Here is an 18,102-nt window from a genome sequence, read left to right on the forward strand (position 1 = left end):
CACATTTGTACAGATATTTTACTTGCTTGCTTAAAGTCACACCGAGGTATTTTATATTATTTGGGACTATTATGAAGGGTGTCGTTTCCCTAATTTCTTTCTTTGTTTCTCTTTTGGGTAGGGGAAGGCTACTGATTTATTTGAGTTAATTTTATACCCAGCCACTTTGCTGTGTTTATCAGGTTTTGTAGTTCTCTGGTGGAACTTTTGGGATCACTTAAATATACTATCATATCATCTGTAAATAGTGATATTTTGACTTCTTTTCCAATCTGTTTCCCCTTGATCTCCTTTTGTTGTCTGATTGCTCTGGGTAGAACTTCAAGAACTATATTGAATAAGTAGGGAGAGAGTGGACAGCCTTGTCTAGTCCCTGATTTTAGTGGGATTGCTTCAAGTTTCTCTCCATTTAGTTTAATGTTAGCGACTGGTTTGCTGTATATGGCTTTTACTATGTTTAGGTATGGGCCTTGAATTCCTATTCTTTCCAGGACTTTTATCATGAAGGGGTGTTGAGTTTTGTCAAATGCTCCCTCAGCATCCAATGAAATGATCATGTGGTTTTGTTCGTTCAGTTTGTTTATATAATGGATCATGTTGATGGTTTCCCGTATATTAAACCATTCCTGCATGCCTGGGATGAAGCCTACTTGAACATGGTGGATGATTGTTTTGATGTGCTCTTGGATTTGGTTTGCCAAAATTTTATTGAGTATTTTTGCGTCGATATTCATAAGGGAAATTGGTCTGAAGTTCTCTTTCTTTGTTGGTTCTTTGTGTGGTTTAGGTATAAGAGTAATTGTGGCTTCATAGAAGGAATTCGGTAGTGCTCCATCTGTTTTAATTTTGTGGTATAGTTTGGATAGTATTAATATGAGGTCTTCTATGAAGGTCTGAAAGAATTCTGCACTAAACCCGTCTGGACCTGGGCTGTTTTTGGTTGGGAGGCCTTTAATGAATGCTTCTATTTCGTTAGGAGTTATGGGGTTGTTTAAATGGTTTATCTGTTCCTGATTTAACTTTGGTACCTGGTATCTGTCTAGGAAATTGTCCATTTCCTGCACATTTTCAAGTTTTGTTGAATATAGGCTTTTGTAGTAGGATCTGATGATTTTTTGAATTTCCTCTGATTCTGTACTTATGTCTCCTTTTTCATTTCTGATTTTGTTAATTTGTACACACTCTCTGTGTCCTCTCCTTAGTCTGGCTAAAGGTTTACCTATCTCGTTGATTTTCTCAAAGAACCAAGTTTTGGTTCTGTTGATTCTTTCTATAGTCCTTTTTGTTTCTACTTGGTTGATTTCAGCTCTGAGTTTGATTATTTCCTGTCTTCTATTCCTCCTGGGTGTATTTGCTTCTTTTTGTTCTAGAGCTTTTAGGTGTGCTGTCAAGCTGCTGACATATGGTCTCTCCTGTTTCTTTCTGCAGGCACTCAGAGCTATGAGTTTTCCTCTAAGCACAGCTTTCATTGTGTCCCATAAGTTTGGGTATGTTGTAACTTCATTTTCATTAAATTCTAAGAAGTCTTTAATTTCTTTCTTTCTTTCTTCCTTGATCAGGTAATCATTCAATAGAGCATTGTTCAACTGCCATGTATATGTGTGTGCTCTTCCCTTCTTGTTATTGAAGACCAGCTTTAGCCTGTGGTGGTCTGATAGAACGCATGGGATTATTTCTATCTATCTGTATCTGTTGAGGCCTGTTTTATGACCGATTATATGGCCAATTTTGGAGAAAGTACCATGAGGTGGTGAGAAGACGTTATATCCTTTTGTTTTATGATAGAATGTTCTATAAATATCTGTTAGGTCCATTTGGTTCATGACTTCCCTTAGTCTGTCTGTGTCTCTGTTTAATTTCTGTTGCCATGACTTGTCCATTGATGAGAGTGGGGTGTTGAAATCTCCTACTATTATTTTGTGAGGTGCAATGTTTGTTTTGAGCTTTAGTAAGGTTTCTTTTATGTATGTAGGTGCCCTTGTATTTGGAACATAGATATTTAGGATTGAGAGTTCATCTTGGTGGATTTTTCTTTTGATGAATATGAAGTGTCCTTCCTTATCTTTTTTGATGACTTTTAGTTGAAAATCGATTTTATTCTATATTAGAATTGCTACTCCAGCTTGCTTCTTCCAACCATTTGCTTGGAAAGTTGTTTTCCAGCCATTTACTCTAAGGTAGTGTCTGTCTTTGTCTCTGAGGTGTGTTTCATATAGGCAGCAGAATGCAGGGTCCTCATTGCATATACAGTTTGTTAATCTATGTCTTTTTATGGGGAGTTGAGACCAGTGATATTGAGAGATCTTAAGGAATAGTGATTATTGCTTCTTGTTATATTCATATTTGGATGTGAGGTTATGTTTGTGTGCTTTTCTTCTCTTTGTTTTGTTGCCAAGACTTTTAGTTTCTTGCTTTTTCTAGGGTGTAGCTTTCCTCCTTATGTTGGGCTTTACCATTTATTATTCTTTGTAGTGCTGGATTTGTAGAAAGATATTGTGTAAATTTGGTTTTGTCATGGAATATCTTGGTTTCTCCATCTATGTTAATTGAGAGTTTTGCAGGATACAGTAACCTGGGCTGGCATTTGTGTTCTCTTAGGGTCTGTATGACATCTGTCCAGGATCTTCTGACGTTCATAGTCTCTGTCGAGAAGTCTGGTGTGATTCTGATAGGTCTGCCTTTATATGTTACTTGACCTTTTCCCCTTACTGACTTTAATATTCTTTCTTTATTTTGTGCTTTTGGTGTTTTGAGTATTATGTGATGGGAGGAGTTTCTTTTCTGGTCCAATCTATTTGGAGTTCTGTAGGCTTCTTGTATGTTTATGGGTATCTCTTTCTTTAGGTTAGGGAAGTTTTCTTCTATGATTTTATTGAAGATATTTACTGGTCCTTTGAGCTGGGAGTCTTCACTTTCTTCTATACCTATTATCCTTAGGTTTGATCTTCTCATTGAGTCCTGGATTTCCTGTATGTTTGGGACCAGTAGCTTTTTCTGTTTTACATTATCTTTGACAGTTGAGTCAATGATTTCTATGGAATCTTCTGCTCCTGAGATTCTCTCTTCTATCTCTTGTATTCTGTTGGTGATGCTTGTATCTACAGCTCCTTGTCTCTTTCTTTGGTTTTGTATATCCAGGGTTGTTTCCCTGTGTTCTTTCTTCATTGCTTCTATTTCCGTTTTTAATTACTTCAACTGTTTGATTGTGTTTTCCTGGAATTCTTTCAGGGATTTTTGTGATTCCTCTCTATAGGCTTCTACTTGTTTATTTACGTTTTCCTGCAGTTCTTCATGTCTTTCTTGAAGTCCTCCAGCATCATGATCAAATATAATTTTAAATCTAGATCTTGCTTTTCTGGTGTGTTTGGATATTCAGTGTTTGCTTTGGTGGGAGAATTGGCCTCCGATGATTCTATGTAGTCTTGGTTTCTGTTGCTTGGTTTCGTGTGCTTGCTTCTCGCCATCAGATTATCTCTGGTGTTACTTTGTTCTGCTATTTCTGACAGTGGCTAGACCATCCTATAGGCCTGTGTGTCAGGAGTGCTGTAGACCTTTTTTTCCTGTTTTCTTTCAGCCAGTTATGGGAATAGAGTATTCTGCTTTCCGGTGTGTAGTGTTTCTTGTCTGCTGGTCTTCAGCTGTTCTTGTGGGCCAGTGTCCTGAGTCCACCATGCAGGTCTTGGAGCAGAAAAGTTGGTCTTACCTGTGGTTCCGAGGCCCAAGTTTGCTCGTGGGGGGTTGCTTTTGAGCTCCGTGAGGGTGGCAACCAGGAGGGCCTCCAGCACCTTTTCTGGGAGCCCCTGTGCCCCAGGGTCCCAGTTGGCGTTAGGTGTTTTCCTCTGGAGTCAGAAATGTGGGCAGAGTGTAGTCTCTTCTGGTTTCCCAGGCGTGTCTGCCTCTCTGAAGGTTTAGGTCTCCCTCCCACGGGATTTGAGTGCAGAGAACTGTTGATCACGTCCCTTCAGGTGTTTGGAGCGGGGGGGGGGTGCTGCAGCTCCAGTGCCCCTATCTTCTGGTTTCCAGAGGCCATATACAGTTTCCTCTTGGGCCAGGGATATGGGCAGGGGTGGACAGTATTGGTGGTCTCTTCTGCTCTGCAGTCTCAGGTGTGCCCACCTGTCTGGGCCGTGAGCTCTCCCTCCCAAGGGATTTGGGAGCAGTGAGCTGCGGGCCGGGATCAGCGAGGTTGGGGCTCCAGCTAAAAACCAGAAGTGTCTGGTCCCAGAGGAATTTTGCCTCTGCATGTCCTGAAACCACCAGGCAGGTCGCTTGGAGCCGACAAGTGTGTCTTACCTGTGGTCCTGCAGCTCAAGTTTCTTGTGGGGGGTTGCTTTTGAGCTCTCCATGAGGGCGCCAAGCAGGAGGGCCTGCACCGCCTTTCTGGTAGCCCCTGTGCACTGGGGTCTCAGATGGCATTAGGTATTTTCCTCTGGAGTCAGACAATTGAGGCTCTTTCTTTTATTAAAACAAACAAAACAGAATACATTAGTCACTGTATGCTAGTCACTTTGTAGACTGATATTTCATTTAGATATATATTTGAAACTTGTAATATTTTTCAATTTCTGACTGTTGTATTTCATGGTTGACCTCCAATTTTTATGATAAAACACTTTCCCTGTTGTTTCCTAATTGTCTTTTCTGTATGAGGTTAACTCAGGCCCCTGGACAAGATTAGTGTATGTTCTTCATAGACTATCTGGAAACAGAACTGAGTGCTGTCTTTTGTGAATCACTTCCCCAAATGAATTTTGTTTGGTACTGTATTTAATTTCTCTCATCAGTTAGGTATGCCTATGATCTCAGCTGAAGACAGCAGAAGTCAAGAAGGTCTCAAGGTTGAAGTCATCATGGGCTACATTGTAAGACTATTTTATAAGACTTATCATAGATACTATGTATATGATCAATGACATGAATTTATTGCTTCAACTCTTTTGTTAGGTAGGTTCCCTATAGTTTCCTAAATACCTCGTTTTGTGTTTGGTAAAAGGTAGGCACTCAATAAATTTTTGATTGAATGAGTGAATTAATATAACAGACCTTTAATTACAGATTACTACTGTTTTCTAATTTCAGGTCCATCTGTGTCTCCCATTGTGGTTTGGGTTACAGTTGCTGCTGTCTGCTTTCTCATCTTCTTCCTCCTCCTCCTCTACCTCTGCCACCATTGGGCTAAATGCAGTATGTCCCAGGAAGGATATTAATCTGGGAGGGGTATATGTGGTGTAAGAAGTATGTGGGATGTATGGGGTGTATGGGGCTTGTTGGGTTCTAAGATTGATCTTTGTTTCTTTGTAGAGACCAGCAGTGCTAAGACCAGGACCCAAGTGAAATATAAGAGGTAGGGAAATTTGGCCCTCTTAATAAATACACCTCTGCATATCCATCTAAGACTGAGCACTGGAGATTGAAGCCAGGGCCTCTGCTGCTCAATAAGCACTCTTAACTACTAAAAATTCTACTCGTATATAATTTCTATATATGTATATATAATATACATATAATTTAACATTTCTACTTTATTTTTACTCAGCTCCAGCCCAGCCATGGACAACGATGAAAAAATTAAATGTAAGGTGGAGTGTCTCTGAGGAAAGTGATGCTTGTGGAACTTAGTAGGCTTTCATGGAAGAGCAGAAGAGGTGTGGGGTGGGGTGCCATTCTGCTGTGTGATGTTGCTGTCTTTCCCTAGGATTCTGTCGGTCATTTATGTATGAAATATAAAATACAAATCTATATAGTTTAAAGGCTCATGTGAAAGAGGCCCACTCTCTCAACTTTCCTTTCAGATGACGAATTGGAATGCATTCAGCCTGAGAACTACTGCCAGGTGGACACAAAGGTGAGCTTTCCCTACCTTCTTGCTCTCATTTTCTTAAATCCTACCTTGGTATTTTCTTCATAATTTGTGTCTTATGATAGAAGTTGTCTGCAGTAGAAGACTCAAAGGAGGTGACTTATGCCCAACTATGCCAAGAGATCTTCCTGGAGAACATGGATTCACTTCCCTCCAATACTCTTCACCACATGTCTACACAGACCTGTGTGTATGCCACACTCAGATTATCCCAAGAGGAGAGCCAGAGCTAGCAATGAAGTGTGAAGCTATTTCTTCAGCAGAGAGAGGTGACATGAATGAAGCTTCTCATATTCTTCAATTTAACCCATTGCCTTGGAGCTCCAATGAACTCAAGTGTAGAGAAGCTTGTTAACTGTGAAGGAACTCTGGAGCTTATAGATGTCACTCAGCAACCTTCCAATTCCTTGTGATTTTCTCATTCACTTGCTTATATACCTGTCAGATGTGTGCAGATGACTCTTTCCTTTGGCTCACATTAACTTAGTAAGACATGGTTTCCATCATCTACTGAAAGAGGCAAGTGGTATAATGTGAAATCCTGTTGGGGGTTGGGGATTTAGCTCAGTGGTAGAGCGCTTGCCTAGGAAGCGCAAGGCCCTGGGTTCGGTCCCCAGCTCTGAAAAAAAAAAAAAAAAAGAAAAAAACAAAACAAAACAGAAATCCTGTTGATTAGTGATGCAGAACACTTCAACAGTGTGATCCTTAACCTTGGCTGTCAAGTGATGTGTTTTAGAATCATGTAGGAGATATACTTTTAGGTGTGTCTGCAGAGCTCTTCCAAAGATGTTTTCCTGAAGTGGAAAGGCATACCATGAATATGGGTGATACTATTTTATGGGGCAGGGTCTTAGATGAAATAAAAAGTAGAAATTAAGTGTAACATCATTATTCATTGATCTCTGCTTTCTGACTACGGATTTAGAATGACCATCTGTATCATGTGCCTACCACTACACCTAGAGGCATGTTTATCTACTGTATCCTCACTTCCATAATAGACTACACCTTTAAACTAAGTCAAATGAGCGGAATTAGGGTACATGATGTGAAATTCACAAAGAACAAATAAAAAAGTTAAAAAAGCCACAATAAATATCAGCCAGGGCAATATGTCACCACCAAATCCTTGGTATCCTTCTATAGTAAGCCCTGGGTAGTCTGACACACTGGAAACACAAGAAAGAGATCTTAAAACCAATTTTATTAAGTTGATAGGGTCATTTAAAAATTAAGTGAATAAATCCTTTAAAAATTTTGAGAAAAAGACTGAAAAAGTTGGAGGAAGGAGTAAAGTCCTTTACAAACAGCCAAGAAAGCTAACAAACAAACACCCTTCTGGCTGGCACCTTCTGCATGGGCTAGACTGCTCCCCTGAAGACATCACAGCCTGAAGGCAACCCGGGAGGTCTGATGTACTCAGGGCCACTGCCTGAAGGCATTCCAGGAGTTCCTCTGCACACAAAGCAACTGGGAAACTGACATCATAATCTGAAAACCTCCCAGGGGCTCCTCAGCATCAGGACAACTGACCCAACAGTCTGAAATCCCCACTGGAGTTCTGCTGCACACAGGGAAACAGAAACCACAGTCTGTAGGTCTCTAGATAGTAGCTGCACACAGGGCAACAGCTTGACTGATCCTCTGAAGACTCAACAGTCTGAAGGCCTCCCAGAAGATCTGCTGCAGCCAGGGTAACAGATCATCAGCTTCTCTGGCCCACTGAAGACCTCACAGTTGGAAGGCCCCACAGGAGGTCTGCTATAATTAGGGATACAAGCCTACCAGGAGACCTGAAGCTACCCACGGACAAAAGAGGCAGACTCCAGACAGAGCCATTCAGACCAGCAAACCCAAGGATAAACAGATGGAGAGAGGCAAGCACAAGACCATAAGCAACAGAAGCCAATATATGTGGGCATCATCAGAACCCAGTTCTCCCACCACAGCAAGCCCTGAATATACTAAAAAACCTGAAAATCAAGATGCTGAACCTAAGATCCTATCTCAGGAAGATAATAGATTCCTTTAAGAAGGATATAAATAACTCACTGAAAGAAACACAGAAAAACACAGACAAACTGGTAGAAGCTCTTAAAGAGGAAACAAATCCCTTAATGAAATACAGGAAAACATAATCAGATAGGTGAAGGGATTGAATAAAGTGGTCGGTCCAGGACCTAAAAGTGGAAGTAGAAACAATAAAGAAAACAAAATTGGAGCCAACCCTGGAATGGAAAACCTAGGAAAGAAGTCAAGAAGTACAGATGTAAGCATCACCAACATAATAGAAGAGATAGAAGAGAGAATCTCAGGTGTAGAAGATACCGTAGAAGATATTGACACAACTGTTGAAGATAATTTGAAACATTAAAAAAAAAACTCCTACAAAATTCAACACCCCTTCATGATAAAAGTCCTGGAAATAATAGGAATTTAAGGTCCATACCTAAACATAGTAAAAGCCATATACAGTAAACCAGTCGCTAACATTAAACTAAATGGAGAGAAACTTGAAGCAATCCCACTAAAATCAGGGACTAGACAAGGCTGTCCACTCTCTCCCCATTTATTCAATATAGTTCTTGAAGTTCTAGCCAGAGCAATCAGACAACAAAAGGAGATCAAGGGGAAACAGATTGGAAAAGAAGAAGTCAAAATATCACTATTTGCAGACAACATGATTGTATACTTAAGTGATCGCAAAAGTTCCACCAGAGAACTACTAAAGCTGATAAACAACTTCAGCAAAGTGGCTGGGTATAAAATTAACTCAAATAAATCAGTTGCCTTCCTCTATACAAAAGAGAAACAAGCCGAGAAAGAAATTAGGGAAACGACACCCTTCATAATAGACCCAAATAATATAAAGTACCTCGGTGTGACTTTAACCAAGCAAGTAAAAGATCTGTACAATAAGAACTTCAAGACACTGAGGAAAGAAATTGAAGAAGACCTCAGAAGATGGAAAGATCTCCCATGCTCATGGATTGGCAGGATTAATATAGTAAAAATGGCCATTTTACCAAAAGCAATCTACAGATTCAATGCAATCCCCATCAAAATACCAATCCAATTCTTCAAAGAGTTAGACAGAACAATTTGCAAATTCATCTGGAATAACAAAAAACCCAGGATAGCTAAAGCTATCCTCAACAATAAAAGGACTTCAGGGGGAATCACTATCCCTGAACCCAAGCAGTATTACAGAGCAATAGTGATAAAAACTGCATGGTATTGGTACAGAGACAGACAGATAGACCAATGGAATAGAATTGAAGACCCAGAAATGAACCCACACACCTATGGTCACTTGATTTTTGACAAAGGAGCCAAAACCATCCAATGGAAAAAAGATAGCATTTTCAGCAAATGGTGCTGGTTCAACTGGAGGGCAACATGTAGAAGAATGCAGATCGATCCATGCTTATCACCCTGTACAAAGCTTAAGTCCAAGTGGATCAAGGACCTCCACATCAAACCAGACACGCTCAAACTAATAGAAGAAAAACTAGGGAAGCATCTGGAACACATGGGCACTGGAAAAAATTTCCTGAACAAAACACCAATGGCTTATGCTCTAAGATCAAGAATCGACAAATGGGATCTCATAAAACTGCAAAGCTTCTGTAAGGCAAAGGACACTGTGGTTAGGACAAAACGGCAACCAACAGATTGGGAAAAGATCTTTACCAATCCTACAACAGATAGAGGCCTTATATCCAAAATATACAAAGAACTCAAGAAGTTAGACCGCAGGGAAACAAATAACCCTATTAAAAAATGGGGTTCAGAGCTAAACAAAGAATTAACAGCTGAGGAATGCCGAATGGCTGAGAAACACCTAAAGAAATGTTCAACATCTTTAGTCATAAGGGAAATGCAAATCAAAACAACCCTGAGATTTCACCTCACACCAGTGAGAATGGCTAAGATCAAAAACTCAGGTGACAGCAGATGCTGGCAAGGATGTGGAGAAAGAGGAACACTCCTCCATTGTTGGTGGGATTGCAGACTGGTAAAACCATTCTGGAAATCAGTCTGGAGGTTCCTCAGAAAATTGGACATTGAACTGCCTGAGGATCCAGCTATACCTCTCTTGGGCATATACCCAAAAGATGCCTCAACATATAAAAGAGACACGTGCTCCACTATGTTCATCGCAGCCTTATTTATAATAGCCAGAAACTGGAAAGAACCCAGATGCCCTTCAACAGAGGAATGGATACAGAAAATGTGGTACATCTACACAATGGAATATTACTCAGCTATCAAAAACAACGAGTTTATGAAATTCGTAGGCAAATGGTTGGAACTGGAAAATATCATCCTGAGTGAGCTAACCCAATCACAGAAAGACATACATGGTATGCACTCATTGATAAGTGGCTATTAGCCCAAATGCTTGAATTACCCTAGATCCCTAGAACAAACGAAACTCAAGACGGATGATCAAAATGTGAATGCTTCACTCCTTCTTTAAATGAGGAAAAAGAATACCCTTGGCAGGGAAGGGAGAGGCAAAGATTAAAACAGAGACTGAAGGAACACCCATTCAGAGCCTGCCCCACATGTGGCCCATACATATACAGCCACCCAATTAGACAAGATGGATGAAGCAAAGAAGTGCAGACAGACAGGAGCCGGATGTAGATCTCTCCTGAGAGACACAGCCAGAATACAGCAAATACAGAGGCGAATGCCAGCAGCAAACCACTGAACTGAGAATAGGTCCCCTATTGAAGGAATCAGAGAAAGAACTGGAAGAGCTTGAAGGGGCTCGAGACCCCAAAAGTACAACAATGCGAAGCAATCAGAGCTTCCAGGGACTAAGCCACTACCTAAAGACTATACATGGACTGACCCTAGACTCTGACCCCATAGGTAGCAATGAATATCCTAGTAAGAGCACCAGTGGAAGGGGAAGCCCTGGGTCCTGCTAAGACTGAACCCCCAGTGAACTAGTCTATGGGGGGAGGGCGGCAATGGGGGGAGGGTTGGGAGGGGAACACCCATAAGGAAGGGGAGGGGGGAGGGGGATGTTTGCCCGGAAACCGGGAAAGGGAATAACACTCGAAATGTATATAAGAAATACTCAAGTTAATAAAAAAAAAAAAAAGTTCCACCAGAGAACTACAAAACCTGATAAACACCTTTAGCAAAGTGGCTGGGTATAAAATTAACTCAAATAAATCAGTAGCTTTCCTCTACCCAAAAGAGAAACAAGCCGAGAAAGAAATTAGGGAAATGACACCCTTCGTAATAGTCCCAAATAATATAAAATACCTTGGTGTGACTTTAACCAAGCAAGTAAAAGATCTGTACAATAAGAACTTCAAGCCTCTGAAGAAAGAAATTGAAGAAGACCTCAGAAGATGGAAAGACCTCCCATGCTCATGGATTGTCAGGATCAATATAGTAAAAATGGCCATTTTAGCAAAAGCGATCTACAGATTCAATGCAATCCCCATCAAAATACCAATCCAATTCTTCAGAGAGTTAGACAGAACAATTTGCAAATTCACCTTGAATAACAAAAAACTCTGGATAGCTAAAACTATCCTCAACAATAAAAGGACTTCCAGGGGAATCATTATCCCTGAACTCAAGCAATATTACAGAGCAATAGTGATAAAAACTGCATGGTATTGGTACAGAGACAGACAGACCAGCGGAATAGAATTGAAGACCCAGAAATGAACCCACACCCCTATGGTCACTTGATTTTTGACAAAGGAGCCAAAACCACCCAAGGGAAAAAAGATAGCATTTTCAGCAAATGGTGCTGGTTCAACTGGAGGTCAGCATGTAAAGAATGCAGATCGATCCATGCTTATCACCCTGTACAAAGCTTAAGTCCAAGTGGATCAAGGACCTCCACATCAACCCAGATACACTCAAACTAATAGAAGAAAAAGTGGGGAGTTGAGGATTTAGCTCAGCAGTAGAGAGCTTGCCTAGCAAGCGCAAGGCCCTGGGTTCGGTCCCCAGCTCCCTCCGAAAAAAAGAAAAAAAAAAGAAAAAAAAAAAAGAGAAAAAGTGGGGAAGCATCTCGAACACATGAGCACTGGAGAAAATTTGCTGAACAAAACACCAATGGCTTATGCTCTAAGATCAAGAATCAAGAAATGACATCTCATAAAACTACAAACCTTCTGTAAGGCAAAGGACACTTTTGTTAGCACAAAACGGCAACCAACAAATTGGGAAAAGTTCTTTACCAATCCTACAACTGATAGAGGGCTCATATCCAAAATATGCAAAGAACTTATGAGGTTAGAGTGAAGGGGAACAAATAACCCTATTAAAAAATGGTGTTCATGGAAGAGCTTGAAGGGGATTGAGACCCCTTATGAACAACAATGCCAAGCAACCAGAGCTTCCAGGGACTAAGCCACTACCTAAAGACTATACATGGACTGACCCTGGACTCTGACCTCATAGGTAGCAATGAATATCCTAGTAAGATCACCAGTGGAAGTGGAAGCCCTTGGTCCTGCCAAGACTGAACCCTCAGTGAATGTGATTGTTGGGGGGAGGGCGGCAATGGGGGGAGGATGGGGAGGAGAACACCCATAAAGAAGGGGAGGGGGAGGGGTTAGGGGGATGTTGGCCGGGAAACCGGGAAAGGGAATAACACTCGAAATGTAAATAAGAAATACACAAGTTAATAAAAAAAAATGGTGCTCAGAGAGAAATAAAGAATTCACACCTGAGGAATGCCGAATAACTGAGAATCACCTAAAGAACTGTTCAACATCTCTAGTCATAAGAAAAATGCAAATCAAAACAACCCTGAGTTTCAACCTCACACCAGTGAGAATGGCTATGATTCAAAAACTCCATCAACAGCAGATGCTGGCGAGGATGTGGAGAAAGAGGAACACTCCTCCATTGATGGTGGGATTGCAGATTGGTACAACCATTCTAGAAATCAGTCTGGAGGTTCCTCAGAAATTTGGACATTGAACTACCTGAGGACCCAGCTATACCTCTCTTGGGCATATACTCAAAAGATGCCCCAACATATAAAAAAGACACATGCTCCACTATGTTTATAGCAGCCTTATTTATAATAGCCAGAAGCTGGAAAGAACCCAGATGCCCTTCAACAGAGGAATGGATACAGAAAATGTGGTACATCTACACAATGGAATATTACTCAGCTATCAAAAACAATGACTTTATGAAATTCATAGGCAAATGATGGAACTGGAAAATATCATCCCGAGTGAGGTAACCCAATCACAGAAAAACACACATGGTATGCACTCATTGATAAGTGGCTATTAGCCCAAATGTTCGAACTACCCTAAATGCACAGAACACATGAAACTCAAGATGGATGATCAAAGTTTGAATGCTTCACTCCTTCTTTAAAAGGGGAACAAGAATACCCTTAAGAGGGAATAGGAAGTCAAACTTTAGAACAGAGGCCGAAGGAACACTTATTTAGAGCCTGCCCCACTTGTGGCCCATACATATACAGCCACCCAATTAGACAAGATGGATGAAGCAAAGAAGTGCAGGAACTGGATGTAGATCTCTCCTGAGAGACACAGCCAGAATACGGCAAATACATAGGCGAATGCCAGCAGCAAACCACTGAACTGAGAATAGGACCCCCGTTGAAGGAATCAGAGAACGGACTGGAAGAGCTTGAAGGCGCTCGAGACCCCATATGAACAACAATGCCAACCAACCAGAGCTTCCAGGAACTAAGCCACTACCGAAAGACTATACATGGACTGACCCTGGGCTCCAACCTCATAGGTAGCAATGAATAGCCTGGTAAGAGCACCAGTGGAAGGGGAAGCCCTTGGTCCTGCTAAGACTGAACCCCTAGTGAATGGGATTGTTGTGGGGAGGGCAGTAATGGGGGGAGAATGGGGAGGGGAACACCCATATAGAAGGGGAGGGGAAGGGATTAGCGGGATGTTGACCTGGAAACTGGGAAAGGGAATAACAATTGAAATGTAAATAAGAAAAAACCCATTTTAATAAAGATGGAGAAAAAAATAATAAAAAATAAGAAAAAATGAAACAATAAAATTTGATTGCACAATTAACAAAAAATAGAATCAACTTTAAGGTTTTAAAGTAACCAAGAAATGATGCTACTCTATATGAGAGACAAAGCAGCAAAACTTCACATAAAAAGCCCTTTTTAAAAAGCTATATTTTGGGCTGGAGAGATGGCTCAGTAGTTAAGAGCACTGATTGCTTTTCCAGAGATCCTGAGTTCAATTCCCAGCAACCACATGGTGGCTCACAACCATCTGTAATGAGATCTGATGACCTCTTCTGGTGTGTGTGAAGACAGCTACGGTGTATTCATATACATAAAATAAATAAATCTTGTTTTTAAAGCTGAAAAATATATCCTGACTCATTTATTTATTTATTTATTTATTTATTTATTTATTTATTTATTTATTTGGTTCTTTTTTTTTTTTCGGAGCTGGGGACCGAACCCAGGGCCTTGCGCTTCCTAGGCAAGCGCTCTACCACTGAGCTAAATCCCCAACCCCGACTCATTTATTTTTTATAAGTGTATCAGTATTGAATCTTTGAGAATTTCATACATGTGTACAAAGCATTTTGATCATATTTGCTTCTTACTCTCCACTAACTACCTGTCTACTTTGACTATCTACTGTAACACCTCCCAACTTCATGCCAACTTAAAAAAAAAAACCCAACTCTGAGATTCCACTTCACACCAGGCAGAATTGCTAATGTAAAACACTCAGGTGACAACAGATGCTGGCGAGGATGTGGAGAAAGAGGAACACTCCTGTGTTGGTGGGATTGCAAACTGGTACAACCAGTCTAGAAATCAGTCTGGAGGTTCCTCAGAAATTTGGACATTGCACTACCTGAGGACCCAGCTATATCTCTCTTGGGCATATACTCAAAAGATGCCCCAACATATAACAAAGACACATGCTCCACTATGTTTATAGCAGCCTTATTTATAATAGCCAGAAGCTGGAAAGAACCCTGATGCTCTTCAACAGAGGAATGGATACAGAAAATGTGGTACATCTACACAATGTAGTACTACTCAGGTGTCAAAAATAATGACTTCATGAAATTCATAGGCAAATGGATTGAATTAGAAAATATCATACTGAGTGAGGTAACCCAATCACAGAAAAACACACATGGTATGCACTCACTGATAAGTGGATATTATCCCATAAGCTGGAATTACCCAAGATACAATTCACAGACCACATGAAGCTCAAGAAGAAGGAGGACCAAAGTGCAAATGCTTCACTCCTTCTTAAAAGGGTAACAAAAATATTCATAGGAAGGTATATGGAGGTAAATTTTGGAGCAGAGACTGGAGGAATGGCCATTCAGAGCCTGCCCCACATGTGGTATATATATATATATATATATATATATATATATATATATATATATATATATACAGTCACCAAAATTTGATAAGATTGATGCAGCTAAGAAGTGCATACTGACAAGAACCAGATATATGTCTCCTGAGAGACACAGCCAGATCACGTCAAAAACAGAGGTGAATGCTATCAGCAAACCACTGAACTGAGAACGGGACCCCCATTGGAAAAATTAGAGAAAGGAATGAAAGACCTGAGAGGCTTACAAACCCATAAGAAGGACAATGCCAACTAACCAGAGCTCCTAGTGCCTAAACCACTACCGAAAGACTACACATGGACTGATCTGTGGCTCCAGCTGCATATGTAGCAGAGTACAGCCTTGTTAGGCACCAAAGGAAGGAGGAGCCCTTTGTCCTGCCAAGGTTGGATCCCCAGTGTCAGGGGATGTCATGTGGTGTGGGAAGGGGTGGTGGATGGAGAGGCGAACACCCTTATATGAGAAGGGGAGAGGTAGAGAATAGGGGGCTTATGGACAGCAAAATGGGAAAGGGAATATCATTTGAAATGTAAATATAGAAATATCCAATAAAAATAAATAAGGTTTGAAGAAAATTACAGAGTATCATTAATAATGTCAGGGATTGGTGTTTCCTTATGGGATGTGTTGAGAGTCGGGCCAGTTGTTGTTTGGCCTTTTTTTCAGTCTCTACTCCATCCCTGTATTTCTTTTATACAGAACAAATTTTGGGTCTAACGTTTTGTGGTTTGGTTGGTGTCCCCATCCTTCCACTTGGGGTCCTGCCTGGTTCCATGTCACTACTCTTACGCATCTTGACTAAGGTCACACGCATTGACTCCTGGGAGCCTCCCCTATCCCAGGTCTTTGCAGCTTCCTAAAGATTCTCCTCTCTCCCCCAACCCCAGGCAGCTGCAGATTTCTATTTATTCCCTTGGTACACCGGTCCTCTTTCCTGTGTCCCCCTGCACCTGATCCTACCTTTCCATTCCACCGCTCCACTCTCTCATCCATTCCCCTCCCTCTCTCTGCCTCCTATGACAATTTTGTTTCCCTTCCAAGTGCGACTCAAGCATCCTTGCTTGGGCCTTCATTCTTGTTTAAGTTCTTTGGGTCTGTGGGGTATATCATGGGTATTCTGTACTTTTTGGCTAATATCCACTCATCTGTGAGTACACACCATCTGGTTACCTCACTCAGGATATTTTCTACTTACAGAATTCCCCTCCAAAATTTAAAACATCCTCGTTTTTAGTAGCTGAATAGTATTACATGGTATAACTGAACCACAGTTTTTGTATCCATTCTTTGGTTGAGGAACATCTGTTTTATTTTTTATTTTTTATTTTTTTTTATTTTTTTAGTTTCTGGCTATTATGCATATATTGATTTCTAGAGTGGTTGTACAAGTTTGTTGTCCCCGCAGCAATAGAGGAGTGTTCCCCTTTCTCCTTAACCTCACCAGCATGTGTTGTCCTTTGAGAGTTTTTATCTTATACAATCTCACTGGCTTAAGGCAGAATTTCCAGTTGTTTTGATTGCATTTCCCTGATGTTTAAGGATGTTGAGCATTTTAAAAATGATTTTTATTGGTTATTTTATTTATATACATTTCAAATTTTATCCCCTTCTCAGTTTCCCCTTCACAAGCTCCCTATCCCTTCCTCCCTACCCCATGCCTCTATGAAGGTGCTCCCTCACCTGGTCACCCACTCCTGCTTCAGTGACCTAGCATTCCCCTATCCTGGGTCATCAGGCCAAGGGGCTTCCCTCCCAGTGATGTCAGATAAGGCCATCCTTTACTACATATCCATCTGGAGCCATGGGTACCCCCTGTGTACTCTGATTGGTGGTTTAGTCCCTGGGAGCTTTGGGGAGTATGGTTGGTTGATATTGTTGTTCTTCCTATGAGGTTGCAAACCCGTTCAGCTCCTACAGTCCTTGCCCCAACTTCCCCATTGTGGTCCTGGCATTCAGTCCAATGATTGGCTGTGTACATTTGCATCTGTATTGGTTTGGCTCTGGCAGAGCCTTTTGAGCATTTCTTTAAGTGCTTCTAAGCCATCTGAGATTCCTGTGTTGAGAATTCTCTGCAGTTCTGTGCTCCATTTTTAAATTGGATTATTTGGTTTGTTGGAGTTTGTCTTCTTAATTTCTTTATATATTTTAGATGTTAGCCCTCTGTCAGATGTAGGGTTAGTAAAGATCTTTTTCCAATTTGTTTTGTCCAATTGATAGTGTCCTATGCCTTTTAGAAACTTTTCAGTTTCACGAGGTCCCATTGATCAATTGTTGATCTTAGGGCCTGAGTCACTGATGTTTTGTTCTGGAAATTGTCTCCTCTACCAATGATTTTAAAGCTCTTTCCCACTTTCTCTTCTTTTAGATTTAGTGTATCTGGTTTTATGCTGAGATCCTTCATCCACTTTTACTTGAGTTTTGTGCAGGGTAGTAAATATGGATCCATTTGCATACTTCTACATGCAGACATTCAATTAGACCAGAACCGTTTGTTGGAGATGCTTTCGTTCTCATTGTATGGTTTTGGCTTCTTTTTAAAAATTCAAGTGTCCACAGGTGTGTGGATTTATCTTTGAGTCTTTGATTCTAAACCATTGATCAACCTGCCTGTTTCTGTACCAATACCATGCAATTTTTATCACTATTGCTCTGTAGTACAGCTCAAGGTCAGGGATGGTGACTCCTCCAGAGGTTCTTTTATTGTTCAGGATTGTTTTGGCTATCCTGGGCTCTTTGTTTTTTCCCATATGAAGTTGAGAATTATTCTTTCAAAGTCTTTAAAATATTGTGTTGGCAGCCAGAATACAGCAAATACAGAGGCGAATGCCAGCAGCAAA

The 18,102-nt window shown here is 40.8% G+C and overlaps 1 protein-coding gene across 1 annotated transcript in view; it reads left to right on the plus strand.

The window, feature by feature from the left end:
• Gp6 (glycoprotein 6) overlaps positions 1–18,102 on the plus strand; it is a 63,821-nt gene that overhangs the window by 11,397 nt on the left and 34,322 nt on the right. The window contains exons 5-9 of the mRNA XM_087589775.1: positions 5,080–5,184; positions 5,302–5,344; positions 5,537–5,574; positions 5,793–5,845; positions 5,926–6,092. Coding sequence (XP_087445901.1) covers positions 5,080–5,184; positions 5,302–5,344; positions 5,537–5,574; positions 5,793–5,845; positions 5,926–6,092 — 406 coding nt within the window. The remainder of the gene's footprint in view (positions 1–5,079; positions 5,185–5,301; positions 5,345–5,536; positions 5,575–5,792; positions 5,846–5,925; positions 6,093–18,102) is intronic.

This window comes from Rattus norvegicus, chromosome 1, assembly GCF_021556685.1.
Source record: "Rattus norvegicus strain SHRSP/BbbUtx chromosome 1, alternate assembly SHRSP_T2T, whole genome shotgun sequence".
NCBI lineage: Eukaryota > Metazoa > Chordata > Mammalia > Rodentia > Muridae > Rattus > Rattus norvegicus.